Source organism: Corticium candelabrum, chromosome 16 (genome assembly GCF_963422355.1).
Source record: "Corticium candelabrum chromosome 16, ooCorCand1.1, whole genome shotgun sequence".
Classification (NCBI taxonomy): Eukaryota; Metazoa; Porifera; class Homoscleromorpha; order Homosclerophorida; family Plakinidae; genus Corticium; species Corticium candelabrum.
Window position 1 is genome coordinate 833,809 of NC_085100.1, and position 22,388 is coordinate 856,196.

Consider the following 22,388-nt stretch of genomic DNA (forward strand, 5'->3'; position numbering starts at 1 on the left):
TTACCGAGTAGAACATGCGCGATCCAACCGTTTTAATACTTTACACGTACCAGCAACTGTGATATCTACAGAAGACGACGCTTCTTGCCCGTCTCGACGTCCTTGACACACGTATTGTCCGCCGTCTGCCGCCTTCACGTTACTTACCGTCAATTTACTGCCGCTTCGACTACTCGTTACGCTTAGCCTATCGTCGCTCGTCAGTGGTATTGCTGATCCGTCGCGCTTCCACGTTACGTCTTCACTCGCCACGCCGTTGAAACCGCATGCAATGGACAGAGTCGAGTCTTCGCGCACTGAGTACGGACCCTCCGATGTCGGTAATTGGCGAATTTGGTCGACGAAAACGTTCTCGTCAGCCGGCGATACGACGTCGACCGGTTCTATAGACGAAATTAAACAAAGATGAAAGTAAAGATACCGTAAGATCTTGCCTACGTCACCTACCCACTACACGAACGAGTGTATCCGTCTCGTCTTGACCTGCACGATTAACGGCGATGGCTCGGTACGATCCAGAATCGGCCGCTTCGGAATCGTTTATACGAAGCGAGCCGCCGTCTGACACGCTGAATCTTCCGTACGTTTCGCCAACACGCAGCCTTCTCCCGCTGGGCAAGCTCCAAATGACATCGGGACGTGGATTGCCACTATACGAAACGTCAACGTCGAGGTCGTTGCCTTTGCCAACGTTCAATGACACTCCTGCTGGATAGAGACGATCGAATCGAGGAGCCTCTAAGAAATACCATTTACCATAGAGTAAAACACGTGCAAACTCACTCGTGTAGTCACAGTCGTACCTGCCGGCTCGAGCGTCATCGTTTCTCGGTCGTCTCCGTAATCGTTGCTTGCCACGCACGTATACGTCTCGGCTTCTTGTAAGTCGGTCACTTGCAACACGCCGTTAGCAAGTACACGAGCTCGACCGCTCTCACCGATCGATTCTCCATTGCGATTCCACGATATCGTTGGATTGGGACTACCCTTAGCCGTGCACGCCACCTCCGCCGTCTCGCCGGGCAGAACGCGTAAGTTCGGTCTGCCGATGACACTGCCGATCGTCGAATCCGATACGACGTCTTCCCTGTCTGGAACTCGATTGATCACGGGTGCACCACTCGCTACAGACCAAACAGCCCAAATGTACAACGTAACGATGCGACCACAATTATCGACGTACCCTGCACCGACACGTCGACGGAGTCCGAAGTCGATCCCGAATCTCCATTAACCTGCACTGCATACATTCCGGCATCGTCGCTTTCCGCTGTGCTGACGGTGAGCGTACTGACGGTTCTGTCTCCGACGGTCGTCGTCGTCGTCGAAACCCTATCGGTGGGAGAGATGACCTCGCCGTTGTGAGACCAAGATATCTCTGGCTGAGGAACTCCTCGAACCGATGCGGTAATCGAGAATGGCTCTCCGAACACCGCGGATACGGTACGCTGTGATCGAGACGGTAGCACGGGTCTGTCACCGACCGAAACGGACTGATCCAACGGTCTATCCAATGACGGCGGTACTACAGACAATAACACAATCGACGGTCATTGTGAATTGGGTAAGACGCGATAAGCCCAAGCACGACTGACCGAAGACTCTCAATCTCGACTTGGCTTTTGCCAGACCGGCAATGTTCTTTGCAATCGCTCTGTAAATTCCCTCGTCTTGTCGTCGGGTGTCGTCGATTACTAATGTGCCGTCGTCGGTTACTCGAAATCGGTCGTACGACCTTCCGGAAGCAATCCTTCTTCCTGACGGTAGTCTCCATGTCATTCCGGGTGCCGGGCGACCCGTCGCCGTTGCCGATATACTTACGCTGCGACCTTCCATTACCTCGGCGTCCTGAGTGACGACGTACGATCTGTCGGTGTCGGGCAAGGGTCGGACGGGACTCACCGTCGCGGCGGGCTCTATGGCGGGCCGCACTACAACAAAAATTGGTAATAAAGTACGACAGTACCAAATCTCGACAACACCGCAGTTTCAATTCTTACCCGGAAGAACGACGTCGATGGATTCGCGGTCTTCTCCGGCCGAGTTCGTTGCCACCAACGTGTAACGACCGGCTTCACCGGGACCAACGTTTCTGACCTGTAACATTCCACTAGGATCGATACCGAATTTGCCTCCATCACTCACGGGCGACCCGTCTTTCAACCATCCGTAAGATGGCGATGGGTCGCCGGTCGCCCATCCTCGAATTCCTAACGTCATTCCTCGCGGAACCATCACCTCTCGTCGACCGACCGTCACTTCGATACTATCGTCGGTAACTGTGGACGGTGTGGATGGCATACGCTGGATAATGGGAGCACTAGCACCTGAAACACGATTCATTGTTACGCAATCTCTTAATGACACGATCCCACAGCATACCTTGCACAACAATATCAGCAGACGTTTCTGCTATTCCGGCATCGTTTTCTCCATACAGCGAATACGTGCCGGAATCGGACTGTCGTACGTTGCCGACGATCAATCGACTGCCACCGCTCTGAGTCACCTGTTGGGTAATTCTGTTATCTTCTGCCAAGGGACGGCCGTCTTTTCTCCATTGAACAGACTCGACACCACTAATCGATCCCTCCATAACTAGCGTGCCTCCTGACGGCACCAGAAAGTCGCCACCAGTTGTGGGAGAAAGGAGGTCGGTACCCAGACGAGTGTTATCACTGACTTCGCTCACTACTTTAGGAAATCCTGCAAGAACACAAAAGAAAATGAAAAAGTCGTGGTTTCCAACAAAAATCAGAACAATGTGATATTAAGTAAAAAGTAACATTAATTATTTTTAGCAAAGTCAATTTTGGTATGAAATATAAAATGCTAAAATCAGCTTTAATCTGTATTCGAAGCACATGGTCACTTCACTATCAACCGTTACGACTCGACATGATTGACATTACAAAAAGTGAGGTTCACCTCATTGAGTAGACTGGTTTTGTTGCACGTCCTTAGAGACTTCACATAAAATTTGAACTAAAAGTACTCACACTATAGGGCTCGAATGACTTCCGGTTTGTGAGTATGTACGTGTGACTGTGTCTGTAATGTGCTACGCCCTTAGTGTGGTGCAATCACGCAGCAGTGTTTGTGTTGATGGTACATGGGAACCAGAGACAGCGGAAGAAAAGCCAATCAGATCCGCGAAACGTGCATGAAAGAGATTTTGCGGGAATGATGTAATTCATGTTTGGCACAGTTTGCCATTGACAGGTCTTGTCGAAAACAACCAATACAACGTACCTGTCTGTAACAGCCAACGCGAAATCAATCGCTTTTCTGCCGCAGCCCTATGACATTTTCCCGAGAACTTACCAATCCGTGACCAAGAGCGACAACGATATTAATATCCCCTATGTGATAACCTTCGTTGCGATCTTTGACTACAGAATACTCTACGTACTTTATTATAGAATACTACGTGTTTGTGCAATAATTCTTATCATGAGCGTATTGTACATGTTTCAGAGTACGTACGGATATATTGGGACTCAAAAAAGCGGACTGGAACTCCGAGGTACGGGTGAACGACGCTTCGATTGTCCGTTCTTTTCACTTATCCGACCCCTATTTCTCCGTAGATTGCTCAAAGGGGGTCGGATAATCGATAGTTTACTGTAGTCTAAAGAAAAGCTTTCCTCAAGAATGCCTCCAAAGAAGTCCTACGTTTTTCTTCAAAATTCGAGCAACAGATGAAATACGGCGTTTATTCGAGAAATACAGTAGCCTGGAAAAACCCTGACGATTTGTCAACATAAGTAATATGAATAGTAACTTACCTACTACGGTCACTTTACCCTTCACCTTCGCCAGTCCAGCAGCATTGGATGCTATGGGTCTGTAAGATCCGCTATCGGACGGTTGAGTGTCGGTGATCACGAGGCTGTCGTTGGCTAGAACGGAAGCGCGTCCTACTGACTGCCCGCGTCCGATTCTATCTCCTGACGGAAGTCGCCATCTGATGGTGGGCGTCGGCGTTCCCGTAGCTTCGACGTCGATGGTAAGTCGACGTCCTTCTACCATCTTGATAGTATGACCAGCGTAGCTCGTCACATCTGCGTCAGGAAGTCGACCAGGTTGAGGAGTTGGTTCAGTTCTTGCCACGATACGAGGTCTCACTAAAACGTTACCACAACAACGCATATACCAGACGTCGGTTGTGTAGAAACCGAACGAATCGCTTACCAGGAGCAGCGACGTCGATGTCTTGTCTATCTGAAGTGACCGTGTTGTCTGCTGAGCAGGTGTATGTCCCTTGGTGACGATTAGGCACAAAGTCGGCAATCTGTAGTTGCCCAGTAGAACTCGCTTGCGCTCCCCTGGGTAGGGAACTTGAGTCTTTTGTCCACGTAACCGTGGGCGTAGGACTACCGGCCGCTGCACAATCGATTTCCAGTCTCTGGTTTGGAAGAACGAGCACGTCGTCCTGTCCGATGGTAGCGCTTACAGACGCCGAAGTCACAGTAGGCCGAGTGTTTGCTGGTGCTCTGATGATCTTGACCGCTTCTTGAGCTATAGACGTCATTCACACAGATGCAATCAAACCAACAGTACGGTCATACGTAGCAACAATTCAAAAGCACTCACATCTCACACTGACGTCAACCGAAGAACGAGCCACGGTACCCTCTCCGTTGTCACCCTCTGCGCTGTAAGTACCCGAGTCGGTCGATTTTACATTCCGCAGTATAAGGCTGCTTGTGGTTTCATCTCGACCTTTGGTTGTTTCAATAAAAACGTCGTCACTGGGCTCTATGACATCGGTTCCTTTCTTCCAGACAACATTCGGTGCAGGACTTCCTTTTGTTGTAAACTGAAACGACATGCTGTCTCCCTCGTCTGCTCGGAAGACACCTTCGTCTGAAGTTACGGGCGCGTTGTTCACTTGCACGCCATCCTCGATGTCCGACTCCACTGTCGGCGGTGCTGTACAGAAAGAATAAACGTCAACGAGCAACTAAGCGGCAAGTGAAGCGACGCTTCTTACTGAAAACCTGCAGTCTTGCAGAAGCTTCGTTCGAACCGGCCTCGTTAGTGACCACCACTTTATAGTCTCCGATATCTGATGGTTGAGTATTGGAAACGGTGAGAAAACGGGTGTCGGCGGACACCTCGACGTTGTCCTTTTTGTCTCCGGGCCTAAGGAACGAGCCGTCTGGCAGCTTCCATTTCACTGAATACTCGTCGGGTTCTCGATCGGTCACAGTGAAGTTGACAACTACAGATCGACCCTCGACGACTTCAGCTCTCTGTCCTGCAGTAAACACCCGGTCGTCGTCTGGAATGGGTCTGACCGCTACGACTGGTTTAACCTCTTCTAACGTGGGCGGTTCTGCAAAACACGAGCAAAGTCTAACGCAGCGACAAAACGGCTAACTGACCGACACGACTAACTCAGGATCCTCAGCGTTATCGCCTCCTCGTCCTGCCCTCCCTGCGCGTCGTTAGCAACACAGCGGTAGACACCAGCATAACCACGAGGAATCCCATCGATGACCAAAGTGCCGTTAGAGAGTACTCTTCGTCTTCCTTTTGATGTCAGAACACCGTCCGGACCGATCCAACGAATCGTATCGGCGTTCTTGGCCGCACAGTCAATACGGACGTTCCAGCGTAGTACAGGTTCGACGGGCTCTGCGTAGCCAACTGAAGCAGAGATTGTCCTGTCAGACACGACAGGAGGATCCACCCTCCGTATGATTTCTACAGCTGTTGGTGGAACTGTCGATGAAACGGTCGGTTCAGCTGTCGATGGAAATGTCGTTGCAACTGTCGATGGAACGGTCGGTTCAGCTGTCGATGGAAATGTCGTTGCAACTGTCGATGGAACGCGAGCTAACAAGTAAATACATTAGATGATATCGGATTTGGTGAGAAGCAAACACGTTTGCGTCTGACCTTGAACGCCTACAGCCGAAATGGTCTGTCCTGCAGCGTTACCAGCCGAGCAACTATAGACGCCAGCGTCGCCGTCTTCGAATTTGTTGACAGTGAGACGATTTCCGTTGTCACTGACCACGACGCGACTGCTCTCTACGACTCGAGCACCGTTCTTGTACCAGGCAATCGTCGGCTGCGGTGTAGCGCTTGCCTCACACTGGAATGAAACCTTGTCTCCAGCTTTCGCTTCGATCGGACCGGTCGGAACTGGATTGTCGTTGATCTCGACGGTATCCGCTGGCTTCACGGTCACGACAGGGCGAGCTAAACAGAAATATTGTCATCATCAAACGTTACCATCAACATATGGCTCAACGCTCACAATAGATAGAGACTGTCGACGCAGCATCGTCTGTGCCTGCAACGTTCTTGGCTCGACACGTGTAACTACCGTCGCTGGCACTGGAAGCAGACGTAATAGTCAAGCTGGAACGGTCTCTGTCCACGCTGACTGCAGACGGATCCGTAACGGACTGTCCCGGTTCCAGAGTTTGTCCAGACGGCAACGTCCAGCTGATGTTCGAAGGTGGTCTCCCTGTTCGATCTTGACACTGTAGCGTTACGCGTCTACCGGCCATTCCGATAGCCATGCTGCCGACCGTATACACCAAATCACCGTCGACGATTTCTTGCTCTTCGTCTCCAGGGGGAGGAGCAACGAGACGAGGCGGTGCTACGGCAAAGCAAAGTGACCAACGCGTCCAGCACAAACACTAGCAAAGCAACTTACAAGCTTCGTCCACAATCGCGATTTCGGAGTCTCTTCCAGCGCTATTTTTCGCCTCGCATTTGTAAGTACCTCGATCAGACGCACTAAACCTCGACACCACCAACGTGCCGTTAGCCAATGCACGGACTCTACCGCTGTCACCCACGAAAGCATCATCTTTATACCAAGATATGGTCGGATCCGGAGAACCATTTGCGGTGCAGTCTACGTTCAAGGTCTTCCCCGATCCGACCACAACTCGTCGTCTCCCGATGACAGCCTGTACGGAGTCATCAGTGACGACGGGATTCTCCTCTGGGCGTCTGACAATAATCGGTGAGCCTCGACCTGACGATAAAACAATCGGCACGATAAACAGCCGTTACACACAACCAGGCAGTAACAGCAGGCTCACCGACAACCGTAATGAGCGTTCCCTTGCTACTCGTGCCTGCTTCTGAAGATGCAAGGCAAGTGTAAACGCCCGTGTCATTTTTACCCATGTTCGTCACTTCCAGCATGCTGACGGAGACACCATCTAAATTGCTCCTTCCTCCGATGGAGAATCGACCACCGGGCGTGATGGGCATTTCATTTCGTAACCACGTTGTTGTCGGGTTCGGCACGCCAAACGTTTCACACTCTAGTGATAACCGCGAACCGGGAGGCACGTCTACGGATCCCGTCGAGGGTGACGGAAACACCGGTTGACCGTCCACTTGAGCGGTGTCCAAGTCGGTCGTTGGAGGAACTAGAGCACATGGAGAAACAGCGATAAAAGCACACAAACGATGGCAAACAAGGTGAGTTGTCAGATACCGTATACGTTGACTTTGCTCGATCTACCCACAGCGCCCAAACTGTTTATTGCCGTACAAGTGTATTGTCCGACGTCTTCGTCCCGAGAATCACGGATCGTCAAGTCACCGTTGTCGTTAACGCTGACTTGCCCTTCTGACTCTCCTATACGAAGACTCGTGCCCGAAGGAAGAGTCCACGAGATGTCTCCGGGTGGTATCCCAACGGATGAGCACGTCAACGTCAATGTCCTTTCACGACGGACGTCAGAGATCTGCCCGACGGGATATTCACGATCTTCGTCTGGGAGTGGTCTTTCGGGCACAACGGGATCGGGACTGCTAATCTTCGGACTCTCTATAAAGAGATGATAGAATGTTAGAATGAAGAACTCGATGATCAATACTATTCTACCTCCTAGAACGGCGGTTATCGCTTCTGTGTCTTTTCCTCCTCTGTTGGTCGCCTCGCACGTGTACATGCCGGCCTTGTCACCATCAAACTCTCGTATCACAAGCGGGCTTCCAGACCCAGCAGACATTCCGTCCGGGCCATACCACGCGATGTTTACGCCCGAGCCCGCGGCATCGCACACGACACGTACAGTCTGCCCCTCGCCACCGATGACATCGGGATTACCGATTTGAGCAGTAACCCTGTTACCGTCGACCTCTTGTTCTACGTCCGGTCGTCGAATGATTGTCGGCGTTCCATCTACAACACAGAACATCTACTCGTACGGAACACGTGCGATTTCTAGCAAGTTCCATCTGAAAGCTCACCTACTACATCTAGAGCTACAGGGCTGGACGTACTTCCGCCCGGATTCTCGAATACACACGAATAGGTACCGACGTCGGGCGTCCGAGCTCGCCTCCTCACAAGTTCAATCTGAGATCCGTCATCCGCCACAGTCACGTCGTATCTGCCACCAGACTGCTGTATTTCGCCGTCTTTCAAAAAGTAAGCTTCCGCCTTCGGTCGAGCCGCGGACGAGCAAGCTATGGAAAACGGCGAGTCCCGTTGTACTTTCACTACTCCGTCTGTCGACGGGTACGTTCGCATTCCGTTTACCATCACCACAGTCTCGTTGACAGGACGAGGAGGTTCTAAACAAATACCTCTTATTTCCTTAAACTAGATCGCATACGATTGCTCCTTACCGATCACCACCAAGTTACACGAATCTGACTCTTCGCCCACCACGTTCGAAGCACGACACCAGTACATACCGTCGTCGATACCTTGTACGTTTCTGATACGCAGACTGCCGTCGTCTGTTACAGAACTTCTTCTCGACGTCTCCTCGCGTCTCAACACCCTACCGGAAGGCAACGTCCATCGGACGTCGGCTGGAGGACTCGACGACACCGGACACTGGAACGTAACCGTTCGTCCGACGACCGCACGGGCATTCTCGCACGTTGGACCGACACGATACGTTTGATCTTGGTCTTCTACGGTCCGACTGTCCGGTTGTGCGGGAAGACGACGGATTACCGGTTCAACTACAATACGCATCACAATACAATACGTCACCGCTGCCAAGAGCTCTCGACCTTACCGGCTCTAGAAACACTTATGGATTGTCTGTCGGTGCCCTGCGAATTGGTAGCCGCGCAAGTGTACGCGCCGACGTCCCGGCCTTCGAAATCGTCGACGTTCAGAGTGCCCTCGGCTTCAACCCTCACCCTTCCAGTCGACCCAATTTCGTTCCCTCCTTTCTCCCAAGTCACTGTCGGCGTCGGGTTTCCAGTGGCGGTACATTTGACGCGCAAGTTTTGTCCGTCGCCGACGTACACGTCGGATCGACCGATAGTCGTAGTGACCGATTGAGCGCTAACACTGGGCTCTTCATCTGGCCGTCGGTCAATCACCGGTGAGTTGGTAGCTAAAATCAACACTCTCTTGTACAGTAACAACGATGGCAGAAGACAAAATCGCTTACGAGCAACTTCGATGTCGACAGACGACGAATCCGATCCCACGGGGTTGCTGCTAACGCAGCTGTAACTTCCGGCGTCCGAAACGTCCACTCCGGATAGAGTCAAGCGACTCGTCGCCTCTGAGCCAGTCTGACTGCTGACAATGGACACCGATTCGCTGCTACTGACGACCGTTCCCTCGTGTGTCCAGCTGATAGTTGGCAATGGCGAACCGACGGCAGTGCACGACATACTGACGTCAGAACCGCTCCGACTGATGACGGTGTCTTCGTCCGAAGGACTCACCAACGTGTTGTCTATCGTAACGTTGTCGCCGGCACGCTCGATTACTTCTGGGGGAGCTGAAACGAAACATCGCACTTATTATTACCACCAAGACACGATCGCTCTATTGTCTGCTCACCGACTACATCTAGATCGAAGTCTGTTTGGTCCGTCCCTCCGACGCTTGCCACAACGCAATCATACAGCGCGCTATCGCTCGGTTGGGCGTCGCTAATGGTTAGACTGCCGTCGTCTGACACCGTCGCTCTGCCGCTCGTTTCTCCTATGCCCAGTTCTGTGCCGTCTACGAAACGCCACACAACGTTGGCTTTGGGATGACTCGAGACGGGACACTTCAATGTGACGTCGTTGCCACTGACAACTCGTGGGGTTTCGCCTGGATCGAACGACAAGTGACCATCCGAAGGAGGATCTTCCCGATCTGCTGTGCGTCTTTCGTCGATAACAGGAGACTCTGTAAAATGGACACTACTCTCGTTCCGCCAATAATAACAAGCGAGACACTTCACCTACCCGGCACTACGACATCGATGGTTGCACGGTCGTCACCGTTCGTGTTGGTAGCCGTGCACGTGTAGCTGCCCTCGTCTTCGCGTTGCACCGACGATATAACTAGACTGCCATCGCTGCCAACGTTGTACCTTCCACCGGTGACGATCGACTGACCGTCCACGTCCCACGCTATTTCTGGATCGGGTCTGCCCTCTGCTCCACACGCAATGGTCAGTTGCTGACCGGGACGAACTTGTACATCAGGGGGGCCGACAGACGTATTGACAGAATCGCTTCGAGGCGAAGACGGCGGTTCTTTCGGTGTTCGTTTAATAAAAGGCTTACCCGTATCTGCAACGCACTGACCGTTATCTCGCAAAATCTTAGCCTGCACCCACCTGTCTCACCTGCAACCCGAATGTTGACGGCGTCCGCTGCACTGCCGGCCTCGTTTGCGACAATACACGAATACTCGTGACCGGACGCACCACCGGTCACCGTCACCCGACTCTTGCCACGATCGAACTCTGTTCCGTCTCGCGTCCACACCGCGTCCGCGTCCGACAGGGAACCGACGTCACAGCTCAGCGTCACCTCTGTACTCGAATCGGCGACCAAAATATCGTCGTCGGAAGGCGACTCGGGCGAGTCGACGCTAATCGTCGATGTAGGCGTAGCTAGAGATAGAAGAGAGAAATCGAACACGGTCATTATGTCTTCTGTTCGACACATGAAGAGGCAACGACAAACTTACGGATCACTCTCAGCTCAGTCTTCACTCGATCTCTTCCAGCGGGGTTACTCGCAATACAACGGTATTTGCCGCTGTCGTCCAGGCGAGTGTTTGCTACAAGCAACCGTCCGTCGTCAGATACCGATACTCTGTCGTAAGATTGGCCGGGTTTCAGCCTGCGACCGGACGGAAGTCTCCATTGTAGAGACGGACTCGGCGTACCGGACGCAGAACAAGAGATGGTCGTCGAGTAACCTTCCACTACTTCTGCCACCTGACCGATGTCGTACGCTGCGTCTTTGGCGATCAACGGACGCTCAGTAGGAGACATTGGAGAGCGACGAATAACAGGAGCCACTGCAGCAAATCGCACATCACGACGTAAAATAACGCACGACCAAGACTTCCTTACCCGGTGCCATTACGTGTATGGTATCACGGTCCTCACCACCGCTGTTTCGAGCCACACAACTATAAGCGTCGGCATCGTCTGCAGAGAAGCTGTCAAACGTTAGCACGCCGTCTGACTGTTCGACACCGGCGCCGTCGCTGATTACTCTTCCATTACGCGACCATTCGACTGTTGGCTGTGGATCGCCGTCTGCCGTGCACAAGAGCCGAAGTTGGCGACCGGGTTGCGCCGTAACAGAGGAACGACCGACTGCAACCGACATTCCCGCGTCCGAATACTCAACCGGATCGTCTGGCCGTCTGTCGATTCTCGGTCCGTCTTATCAACACACAACAGCACATTAAGAGCACGAAATTATTGCATGCCGAAAGCGCATTGACATCGTCGTACCTGCTACAGCCACTACTATCCTCGACGAGTCTGCGCCTGCATCGTTGTTTGCCGTACAGACATAGTCACCCATATCCGAAGCTCGTATGTCATCGATAGTCAAGTCGAGAGCACCCGCGTCGGTTGTCTCGACCGACACTCGACCTGCAGCCGACACGGCTACACCGTTCTTTGCATAACTCAGATCGGGAGACGGCGAACCGGACGCCGAGCAGCTCATCGACACCGAACTTCCGGGATTTACGCGAAGTCTCCCGTCCTTATCCGGAAACGCCTTTTCACCATCTATTGTTGCCGTGTCGGTCAGCCTCGTCGTCATCTGCGGCTGGTCTACAAGTATCACAATAAAGCGAACACGTAATGCGTATGCTCCAACAGAAAGCCGTCTCGAGACCACTCACCCGATACTGTCACAGGAATGTCTACTTTATCTACACCCGCACTGTTGCTAGCGACGATACGGTAGTTCCCGGCGTCTTCCGGTTGGGCATTCTCTATCTTCAGATCGTCATTGTTTAGCACCGTCACTCTGCCATCCGATTCGCCTCGTCTCAGTTGCCTCCCAGACGGTAGACGCCACGTCACCGTCGGTCTTGGCCGACCCGATACTTGACCACTCAGCGTCGCGTCTCGTCCCCGCAGAATATCGCCAGCCTGTCCCGGAAAGAAACGACGGTCGGCATCGGAAATCGGCCTTTCTTCCTTCATCGGCCTCCGCCGCTCGATCACAGGTCGCTCTGTCGCAAACATACGAACCGATCAACTACCACTCACAGTAGGGGCGGTATCGAGACGCGTCTTACCCGCCAATCGAACATTCACCGTCTCCCTGTCTTGTCCTGCCGTATTGACGGCTCGACATTCAAAATCTCCCTCGTCGCGTCTGCCTACTTTCTTGATCGTCAGTCGACCGTCGGTCACTTCGAAATGATCGTTGTCGCCTATTTGGCCCTTGTTCCTGTACCAGCTGATGGTCGGATCGGGAGATCCCTCCGCTGAGCACGCCAACGTGAGAGTCTGTCCGCGTGATGCCAATACGTCAGGACGGCCGATCACAGAACTGACGCCTTCCTCGGTCACGACCGGTTCGACATCCGGTCTCCTCTGGATGACGGGACTACCCGAACCTGAAACGACAAGACAAACAATACGGAACTCGCATCCCAACTCTTCTGCCATGCGATGGTTACTATTAATACTTACGAATGGTTTCTATTTCAACAGTAGACGACGTTGCACCACCACTGTTCTCGGCAATGCACGAATATGATCCTCTGTCGTCGTCCTCTACCATATCGACCGTCAACGTCGATCTCTCGCCATTGCTCTCGATCGAATACCGTCCTCCACTGCTGATCAAGTCATCTCCTCTAACGAATCTCAAATTGGGTTTGGGTACCCCACGTGCAGAACAGCTAACCGAAAACGACGAACCGGGTTCTACACGCACGGTGCCGTACTTATTAGCCGACACGTCTTGTCCATCCACGACGACGTGGTCTCCGATGGTCTCCGACAAACGCGGAGGCACTACAACGCACACAAACACAATAGTCATTAGTTGCCGTCACCGAAACGACACCGTCGAGTGCTTTACCGATGACACTGAGTCTCGACTTGATTTTAGCCAACCCAGCGATATTGCTTGCAATAGGTCTGTACGCTCCTTCGTCTTCGACTTGCGCATTGTCTATCACCAGTGTATCGTCGTCGAGAACACGAACTCGACCGCTCGACTGGCCCGGTCCTAGTCTCTTTCCGTTGGGGATTCTCCAACTGATGGTCGGAGTCGGTCGACCGTAAGCAGACACGCCTATCCTCACGTTTCTGCCTTGCACCACCACGGCTTGTTGACCGGCCGAGTAGGTCACGTCTCCTCTAGGAACGGGAGATGGTGCAGATTTATCTGCAGGTTGAACGATCGTCGGCCGCACCGGAGAGTCCAAAGCTACGTCGATCGATTCAGAGTCTGCGCCGTCGCTGTTGCTGGCTCGACACGAGTACGTGCCCTCGAAACGTCTGGCAAATTCGTCGATTTCTAAAGAGCTGCTCGAAGAGTCCGAAGTGATTGTCGTGCGGCCGCCGCTGCTCACCGGCTGATCGTTCCTCATCCAAGAGAATGTAATAGGCTCTGCGCCGCGAGCACTGCACTGCAGCGTCACGTCTCCTCTCTCCTTTGCTTCAATTTTGGCCGTTTCTCCCACGGTTGCTGTGATGTCTCGTCCTGATATCTGAGGTCTCCCTCCTCTTCTTCTGTTGAGAACTGGAGCGTCAGAAGTCGCTGTACCGTAACACAAATCGTCGCATTAATTAGACCACCCACAACAAATTTCGCCTACTCGAAATACCTGATACGGAGATCTGTTGAGACGAGCTCGTTACGCCTCCTTCGTTCTGAGCCACGAATGTGTATTCTCCGCTGTCGTCGGGTTCGACGTCGGCCACAGTGAGACGGAGACCGCCGTCGGGAGTTCGATCGAGAGAATACCGATCGCCGGCCGAAATGGTCTCGCCGTCCTTCAAGAACCTGACACTCGGAGGCGGCCGACCGCTCGCCGCACCTTCCATGACCAGACTGTTTCCTCTCTCTATTTTGATCGTTCCATCGGAAGACGGTAGTACGGGCGTATCTCGTCCGGTCGCATCCCTTTCGGACACGTTGTCTTCGACTTCTCTGGTGATGGACGGCGGAGCTAGAAAACGAGTCGTCACCACGAGAACGACACTATTAGGAGGAAGAGACGAGAATCTTACCGAATACTGACACAGGCGTCACAACAGACGTCTCTCCTGCTGCATTGCTCGCAGTCACTCGATAGTCTCCCGAATCGTCAGTCTGACTATCTTCTATTTGCAACGAACCGTCGTCTGTAACTGTGAAGCGATCGGACCTTTCGCCGGGCTGCAGACGCTGCCCAGACGGTAGAGTCCAAGTCACGCGCGGAGTCGGTTCTCCAAGAATAGGAACCGTCACTCTAACGGTCCGTCCTTCGACGACCTCCGACGTTTGACCGGCAACGTACGACACGTCTCTGTCTGGCAGAGGCCTTTCCGGTGTTCGGGATGGAGGATCTGCGACTGACGGTCGTTCTAACAAAAGACACATCTCAATGCTTAAGCGTCACTATCGAACAAAGACAAGCGATTTACCTAACAGAGACACTTGAATTTGCTGAGAATCCGTATTCGAGCCACTCGTTGCCGTGCAAGCGTAAGATCCCACGTCGTCTCTTTCCAACTCACTAATCTGTAGAGTACCGTCCGAACGGATGTTCGCTCGTGTGTTGGATATCACATTCGATCCGTCCTTCTGCCAGCTAATGGATGGCGTCGGAGTTCCGGTGGCATTGCATTTGACAGACAACTTTTCTCCAGCTCGCACAAACACCTCGGGTTCGGCTACACTCACGGACACATCACCCGGTGCTTCCTTTTCTTTTACGTCGGCGCGCCGATTTATGAGCGGTTCATCGGGAGCTGCATAGACAGAGCAAGATGTAAGATGTCGGTGCGGTGCAAAGAAAATTACTTTTTAAAGCGACCGGGTTGCAGACACGCGCGTGCGCGACTCGAAACCTAAATCTTTAGATGACCTTGCTGCGCTGTATACTTATACACGTTTTCACGTTTAAGAAAGCGTGTCGTACGACGACGTTACCGAGTAGAACATGCGCGATCCAACCGTTTTAATACTTTACACGTACCAGCAACTGTGATATCTACAGAAGACGACGCTTCTTGCCCGTCTCGACGTCCTTGACACACGTATTGTCCGCCGTCTGCCGCCTTCACGTTACTTACCGTCAATTTACTGCCCCTTCGACTACTCGTTACGCTTAGCCTATCGTCGCTCGTCAGTGGTATTGCTGATCCGTCGCGCTTCCACGTTACGTCTTCACTCGCCACGCCGTTGAAACCGCATGCAATGGACAGAGTCGAGTCTTCGCGCACTGAGTACGGACCCTCCGATGTCGGTAATTGGCGAATTTGGTCGACGAAAACGTTCTCGTCAGCCGGCGATACGACGTCGACCGGTTCTATAGACGAAATTAAACAAAGATGAAAGTAAAGATACCGTAAGATCTTGCCTACGTCACCTACCCACTACACGAACGAGTGTATCCGTCTCGTCTTGACCTGCACGATTAACGGCGATGGCTCGGTACGATCCAGAATCGGCCGCTTCGGAATCGTTTATACGAAGCGAGCCGCCGTCTGACACGCTGAATCTTCCGTACGTTTCGCCAACACGCAGCCTTCTCCCGCTGGGCAAGCTCCAAATGACATCGGGACGTGGATTGCCACTATACGAAACGTCAACGTCGAGGTCGTTGCCTTTGCCAACGTTCAATGACACTCCTGCTGGATAGAGACGATCGAATCGAGGAGCCTCTAAGAAATACCATTTACCATAGAGTAAAACACGTGCAAACTCACTCGTGTAGTCACAGTCGTACCTGCCGGCTCGAGCGTCATCGTTTCTCGGTCGTCTCCGTAATCGTTGCTTGCCACGCACGTATACGTCTCGGCTTCTTGTAAGTCGGTCACTTGCAACACGCCGTTAGCAAGTACACGAGCTCGACCGCTCTCACCGATCGATTCTCCATTGCGATTCCACGATATCGTTGGATTGGGACTACCCTTAGCCGTGCACGCCACCTCCGCCGTCTCGCCGGGCAGAACGCGTAAGTTCGGTCTGCCGATGACACTGCCGATCGTCGAATCCGATACGACGTCTTCCCTGTCTGGAACTCGATTGATCACGGGTGCACCACTCGCTACAGACCAAACAGCCCAAATGTACAACGTAACGATGCGACCACAATTATCGACGTACCCTGCACCGACACGTCGACGGAGTCCGAAGTCGATCCCGAATCTCCATTAACCTGCACTGCATACATTCCGGCATCGTCGCTTTCCGCTGTGCTGACGGTGAGCGTACTGACGGTTCTGTCTCCGACGGTCGTCGTCGTCGTCGAAACCCTATCGGTGGGAGAGATGACCTCGCCGTTGTGAGACCAAGATATCTCTGGCTGAGGAACTCCTCGAACCGATGCGGTAATCGAGAATGGCTCTCCGAACACCGCGGATACGGTACGCTGTGATCGAGACGGTAGCACGGGTCTGTCACCGACCGAAACGGACTGATCCAACGGTCTATCCAATGACGGCGGTACTACAGACAATAACACAATCGACGGTCATTGTGAATTGGGTAAGACGCGATAAGCCCAAGCACGACTGACCGAAGACTCTCAATCTCGACTTGGCTTTTGCCAGACCGGCAATGTTCTTTGCAATCGCTCTGTAAATTCCCTCGTCTTGTCGTCGGGTGTCGTCGATTACTAATGTGCCGTCGTCGGTTACTCGAAATCGGTCGTACGACCTTCCGGAAGCAATCCTTCTTCCTGACGGTAGTCTCCATGTCATTCCGGGTGCCGGGCGACCCGTCGCCGTTGCCGATATACTTACGCTGCGACCTTCCATTACCTCGGCGTCCTGAGTGACGACGTACGATCTGTCGGTGTCGGGCAAGGGTCGGACGGGACTCACCGTCGCGGCGGGTTCTATGGCGGGCCGCACTACAACAAAAATGGGTATTAAAGTACGACAGTATCAAATCTCGACAACACCGCAGTTTCAATTCTTACCCGGAAGAACGACGTCGATGGATTCGCGGTCTTCTCCGGCCGAGTTCGTTGCCACCAACGTGTAACGACCGGCTTCACCGGGACCAACGTTTCTGACCTGTAACATTCCACTAGGATCGATACCGAATTTGCCTCCATCACTCACGGGCGACCCGTCTTTCAACCATCCGTAAGATGGCGATGGGTCGCCGGTCGCCCATCCTCGAATTCCTAACGTCATTCCTCGCGGAACCATCACCTCTCGTCGACCGACCGTCACTTCGATACTATCGTCGGTAACTGTGGACGGTGTGGATGGCATACGCTGGATAATGGGAGCACTAGCACCTGAAACACGATTCATTGTTACGCAATCTCTTAATGACACGATCCCACAGCATACCTTGCACAACAATATCAGCAGACGTTTCTGCTATTCCGGCATCGTTTTCTCCATACAGCGAATACGTGCCGGAATCGGACTGTCGTACGTTGCCGACGATCAATCGACTGCCACCGCTCTGAGTCACCTGTTGGGTAATTCTGTTATCTTCTGCCAAGGGACGGCCGTCTTTTCTCCATTGAACAGACTCGACACCACTAATCGATCCCTCCATAACTAGCGTGCCTCCTGACGGCACCAGAAAGTCGCCACCAGTTGTGGGAGAAAGGAGGTCGGTACCCAGATGAGTGTTATCACTGACTTCGCTTACTACTTTAGGAAATCCTGTAACAACACAAAAGAAATGAAAACGCTCTATACAAGCAAAACGAATGATCACACCTACCTACTACAGTCACTCTAGCCTTCACCTTTGCCAGCCCAGCTGCATTAGACGCTATAGGTCTGTATGGTCCGTTATCGGACGGTTGGGTGTCGCTGATGACGAGGCTATCATTGGCTAGAACAGATGCGCGTCCTACTGACTGCCCACGTCCGATTCTATCTCCTGACGGTAGTCGCCATTTGATAGAAGGCGTCGGCGTTCCCGTAGCCTCTACGTCGATGGTAAGGCGACGTCCTTCTACCATCTTGATAGCATGACCAGCGTAGCCCGTCACATCTGCGTCAGGGAGTCGACCGGTTGTAGGTGTTGGTTCAGTTCTCGGCACAATCTGGGGTCTCACTACAAAGTTACCAAATTGAACCATTAGCTGAATGCAGTATGTGTTTCTAATAAACAGTGATCGTACCAGGTACATTAATTTTAATTTGTTCTGTGTCCGAAGTGACAGAGTTGTCAGCTGTGCAAGTGTAGGTACCTCCTTGCCGGGTAGGTTGGAATTCGGCAATGTGCAGATTCCCATCAATAGTTTGCGCTCCTCTGGGTAAAGGACCTCCATCTCTTCTCCATTCAATGACTGGTGTAGGAGTGCCGGCCGCTGCACAATCTATTTCCACTCTTTGGTTTCTTAGCACAAGAAGATCGTCTTGTCCGATAATAGCACTCACAGATGAAGACGTTACAACAGGACGAGTGGTAGAAGGTGCCCGTAGTATGCGTACATCCTCTTGCGCTAAACATCAGCGTATCACGTTTCAAGTTAAGAGTCCAACAAAGAACGTATTCCACACACAACAATACCTCTAACATCTATTTCAACTGAAGAGCTGGCCACTGTTCCTTCTCCGTTGTCAGCTTCAGCACTGTAAGTACCGGAATCGGCTGCATCCAACTTGCGAAAAGCTATTGTGCTAGTTGTTTCGTATGGACCCTTTGATGTTGAAATAAAGACGTCGTCGCCAGATGTCAAAATATCAGATCCTCTCTTCCACATAACATCAGGTGGTGGACTACCACTGGTTGTAAATTCGAGTGACACAGTATCTCCTTCGTCGGCGTTAAACACACCTTCGTCTGAAGTGAATGGCTCGCCGTTTAGCAATGCTGTATCTTCAATCTTCGTCACCACCATTGGTTCAGCTACAAACAAACCACCAATGTTTTACAAAGCAACAAAAGGAAGACTTGAAACAGATATACTAAAAACTTGCAGTCTTGTAGAAGCCTCGTTTGAACCAGCGTTGTTAGTAACAATCACTTGATAGTCACCATTATCTGATGGTTTGGTATTCGAAATTTTGAGAAAACGGGTGCTTGCGGACACTGCAACGTTGTCCTTTGTTTCGCCCTGGCTAAGGAATGAGCCATCGGGCAACTTCCATTTTACCGTATATTCATCACTATCACGATCAGTTACCGTGAAGTTGACGTCTACAGAGCGGCCTTCTACTATCTCGGCCCTCTGTCCTATAGTAAAGATGCGATCATTATCTGGAACCGGTCTTACTGCTGAAGAAGGTGTTGGCTTTTTCAGCGTGGGAGGCCCTTTAAAACAGAAGTCGGCATCAATGTGAAAATTTTCATATTATAAGAAACGACTAACTTAGGATCTTCAGTGTTATCGACTCCGTATCTCTGCCACCTCTAGTGTCGGTTGCTACACATTGGTAGTCGCCAGCATATCCTCTAGGAATTCCATCGATAATCAAAGAGCCATTAGCAAGTACCCTACGTCTTCCCCTTGACGTAAGTTCACCGTCTGGTCCAATCCAACCAATCGCATCAGCGTTCTCTGTCACACAGTCGATACGAACATTCCAGCGAAGCACAGGTTCGACAGGCATATTGTAACCAACAGAGGCAACAATTTGGCGATTCGCCACCACCGGAGGATCGCTAATCCGGACAATGCCTACAATGCCGTGATTCAAAAAAGTCATTAGACAACAGTTGTACTTGTTTTATACATATTTTTAGAGCGTACGTGCAGAAGTTGGAGCTGGAGTCGTAGGAGTAGAAGCGGTTGTCGTTACGACCACTACAAAATAGACTGTTTGCCACGCGTTAACTACAGTTACATATGATAGTCACTACAGTACCTGGACGACTGACTTCTACTGAGCTCTGTGCAGATCCCATTACATTCTCTGCTTGGCATGTGTACTTGCCAGCATCTGCGTCAGTGACATCCCTGATACTCAAACGACCATCATCACCAATCGTGACTCGATCCGTTGCGATTACAGAGTCATCTCCCTTTAACCAAGTCACGACGGGAGTAGGAGGCCCAACTGCTACACAATCAAAGGACACCGTGTCTCCCGGTGCAGGCTGAATGGGAAGCTTAGACACAGGCCGGTTATTCACTCGAGAAGATTGATCAGGTGTAATGGTGAATGATGGAGCAGCTAAAACGTAACAATATTACAAGGTCAAAACCCTACATTTCTTACGACTTACCGAGAACTCCAACGTCCGATGATCTCGTTGTTTCGCCTCCGACATTACGTGCCGAACACGTATACTTTCCCGAGTCACCTTGAACAGTCGAATTTATGCGTAAAGTCCCATCATTTCCGACAACATAGCGACCAGTCGTATCCACCTGTCCAGCGCTAACTTCTACACGGGATGGTAACATCCATCGTATCATCCCGTTGGGTCGACCAACCGAACTACAACTCATTGACAGAGCCCGATTGGGATAAACAAGTGGATTGGTTCCGACACTGACGGCAACGTCAGCGTTAATGACAGGTCGATCGCTCTCGTCTGGGGGTGGTGAAGGGATATACGGAGCAACTGGAAAGGAATACAAGAGAAACCAGTGTTAGCGATATAATTTGACGTAAACAGCTCCGTTAGTCTGCACCTGCTTCACGAACGTTGATATATTCCTGATCTGAACCCTCGCTGTTGGATGCCCTGCAATTGTATCTGCCTGCATCTCTACTATCGAAATTAGCTATTTGTAAGGAACCGTCTCCCAACACTCGAACACGTCCTGCGCTTTCCGATATTGGTCGATTGTCGTTATTCAGCCAAGACACAGTTGGCCGAGGATTGCCTGTGGCTGTACAGCCTACAGTGAGCTGATGGCCGGAAGGTACGTCAATCATAGCCCGACCGATCGTAGCGGATACAATGCCACGACCATAAACAGGTTCGTCTGTTGAATTGCGGTTTATACGCGGTACACCGACATCTAAACATCATACATAACAACTCAAGTCTATTACCAAGTAAGTTATTTCTCTTACCTGTTATGTCGACAGATTTACTATCTCCACTCCAACTGGCAGCACTACTTGCTACACAAGTGAAGTCTCCAGCGTCATTCTTATTTGCGCTTTTCACCACTAACGTGCTGGTGACTTTGTCAGCAACAGTGCTTGACTGACTGATAGAGTATGCATCACTGTTTGTAATTGTGTCTTCATTCAAAAACCAGTTAAAGTTCGGTGTGGGAATAGCGGAACCATCACAAGAAAACGTCAACTGAGAGCCAACCTGAGATCGAACAGCCCCTACAGCAAGTGAAGGAGCGACTACCTCTCCGTTGACCATCAAAGGGTCTGCAACAGTGGTAGGTGGTTCTATAAAAAAACAGTAACATTATATCTCCTCTTGGCTTCGAAGCGTTTGAACCTTACGGTAAACTTTGATCGTTGTAGTTATGTTTTCTTCTCCCGCCTCGTTTCTAATTATACTCATGTACTCTCCAGAATCACCAGGTTCAGCGTCAACAACCTGTAAGTCTCCATTGTCCAATACCCCAACCCTATCACTCATCTCTCCTGGTCTCAACGTCGTACCAGACGGAAGCATCCAACGAATCTCTCCTCTGGGTTCTCCACTAAAGGAAGCTTTAACTGTGACAGTCCGCCCTTCAACAATGTCGGCAGGTTCACCAACATTATATTCTTTATCTTCATCTATCAGCGGTCGATCAGGGCGTACAGGTCCGGGACTGCTAATCTTCGGCTTTGAAGCTAATTGTAAAGCCATTCTTTCTCTGTCAATTCCTTGTCCGTTTTCTGCCACCATAACATAATCACCGACATCATCTTCACCAAATTCTGTAATCTCGAGTGCGCCTCTGCTTTGAATTTGAGTGCCGTCGCCTTTGTACCAGCGTGTTAAGACACCCGAACCACTAACATCTGCTTGTACTATAACGTTCTGGCCTTTTCTGGCCACCACAGTCGGTCTACCAAGTCTCGCAGTCACAGAATCCTCCGTTACTTCGGGCTCAA

At 51.5% G+C, this 22,388-nt stretch overlaps 2 protein-coding genes across 2 annotated transcripts in view; both read right to left on the reverse strand.

Moving 5' to 3' along the window:
* The window catches only part of LOC134192411 (titin-like), a 41,947-nt gene extending 23,931 nt beyond the window's left edge, over positions 1 to 18,016 (reverse strand). The window contains exons 1-42 of the mRNA XM_062661150.1: positions 17,751 to 18,016; positions 17,369 to 17,695; positions 16,964 to 17,299; positions 16,552 to 16,893; positions 16,172 to 16,492; positions 15,816 to 16,106; positions 15,419 to 15,751; positions 14,865 to 15,191; positions 14,469 to 14,804; positions 14,063 to 14,407; positions 13,312 to 13,995; positions 12,918 to 13,244; positions 12,518 to 12,841; positions 12,116 to 12,451; positions 11,715 to 12,044; positions 11,325 to 11,642; positions 10,934 to 11,269; positions 10,587 to 10,856; positions 10,201 to 10,530; positions 9,806 to 10,141; positions 9,405 to 9,743; positions 9,021 to 9,347; positions 8,620 to 8,964; positions 8,239 to 8,565; positions 7,871 to 8,170; positions 7,478 to 7,813; positions 7,074 to 7,409; positions 6,680 to 7,006; positions 6,272 to 6,622; positions 5,908 to 6,213; positions 5,404 to 5,844; positions 4,997 to 5,341; positions 4,597 to 4,935; positions 4,195 to 4,521; positions 3,789 to 4,127; positions 2,383 to 2,706; positions 2,001 to 2,327; positions 1,596 to 1,931; positions 1,184 to 1,525; positions 804 to 1,124; positions 448 to 738; positions 51 to 383 (exon numbers count right to left, since the gene is read on the reverse strand). Of these exons, the coding sequence (XP_062517134.1) occupies positions 51 to 383; positions 448 to 738; positions 804 to 1,124; positions 1,184 to 1,525; positions 1,596 to 1,931; positions 2,001 to 2,327; positions 2,383 to 2,706; positions 3,789 to 4,127; positions 4,195 to 4,521; positions 4,597 to 4,935; positions 4,997 to 5,341; positions 5,404 to 5,844; positions 5,908 to 6,213; positions 6,272 to 6,622; positions 6,680 to 7,006; positions 7,074 to 7,409; positions 7,478 to 7,813; positions 7,871 to 8,170; positions 8,239 to 8,565; positions 8,620 to 8,964; positions 9,021 to 9,347; positions 9,405 to 9,743; positions 9,806 to 10,141; positions 10,201 to 10,530; positions 10,587 to 10,856; positions 10,934 to 11,269; positions 11,325 to 11,642; positions 11,715 to 12,044; positions 12,116 to 12,451; positions 12,518 to 12,841; positions 12,918 to 13,244; positions 13,312 to 13,995; positions 14,063 to 14,407; positions 14,469 to 14,804; positions 14,865 to 15,191; positions 15,419 to 15,751; positions 15,816 to 16,106; positions 16,172 to 16,492; positions 16,552 to 16,893; positions 16,964 to 17,299; positions 17,369 to 17,695; positions 17,751 to 17,964 (14,122 nt within the window). The 5' untranslated portion in view covers positions 17,965 to 18,016. The remainder of the gene's footprint in view (positions 1 to 50; positions 384 to 447; positions 739 to 803; positions 1,125 to 1,183; positions 1,526 to 1,595; positions 1,932 to 2,000; positions 2,328 to 2,382; positions 2,707 to 3,788; positions 4,128 to 4,194; positions 4,522 to 4,596; positions 4,936 to 4,996; positions 5,342 to 5,403; positions 5,845 to 5,907; positions 6,214 to 6,271; positions 6,623 to 6,679; positions 7,007 to 7,073; positions 7,410 to 7,477; positions 7,814 to 7,870; positions 8,171 to 8,238; positions 8,566 to 8,619; positions 8,965 to 9,020; positions 9,348 to 9,404; positions 9,744 to 9,805; positions 10,142 to 10,200; positions 10,531 to 10,586; positions 10,857 to 10,933; positions 11,270 to 11,324; positions 11,643 to 11,714; positions 12,045 to 12,115; positions 12,452 to 12,517; positions 12,842 to 12,917; positions 13,245 to 13,311; positions 13,996 to 14,062; positions 14,408 to 14,468; positions 14,805 to 14,864; positions 15,192 to 15,418; positions 15,752 to 15,815; positions 16,107 to 16,171; positions 16,493 to 16,551; positions 16,894 to 16,963; positions 17,300 to 17,368; positions 17,696 to 17,750) is intronic.
* Positions 18,017 to 18,059: 43 nt separating this feature from the next.
* Positions 18,060 to 20,384, reverse strand: LOC134192412 (matrix-remodeling-associated protein 5-like). The gene is made up of 9 exons (XM_062661151.1): positions 20,377 to 20,384; positions 20,232 to 20,323; positions 20,117 to 20,170; positions 19,736 to 20,044; positions 19,333 to 19,677; positions 18,934 to 19,272; positions 18,542 to 18,865; positions 18,149 to 18,474; positions 18,060 to 18,074 (listed from the first exon to the last, which is right to left on the reverse strand). The coding sequence occupies exons 1-9, from the start codon at positions 20,382 to 20,384 to the stop codon at positions 18,060 to 18,062; spliced, it is 1,812 nt and encodes a 603-aa protein (XP_062517135.1).
* Positions 20,385 to 22,388: the final 2,004 nt, after the last annotated feature.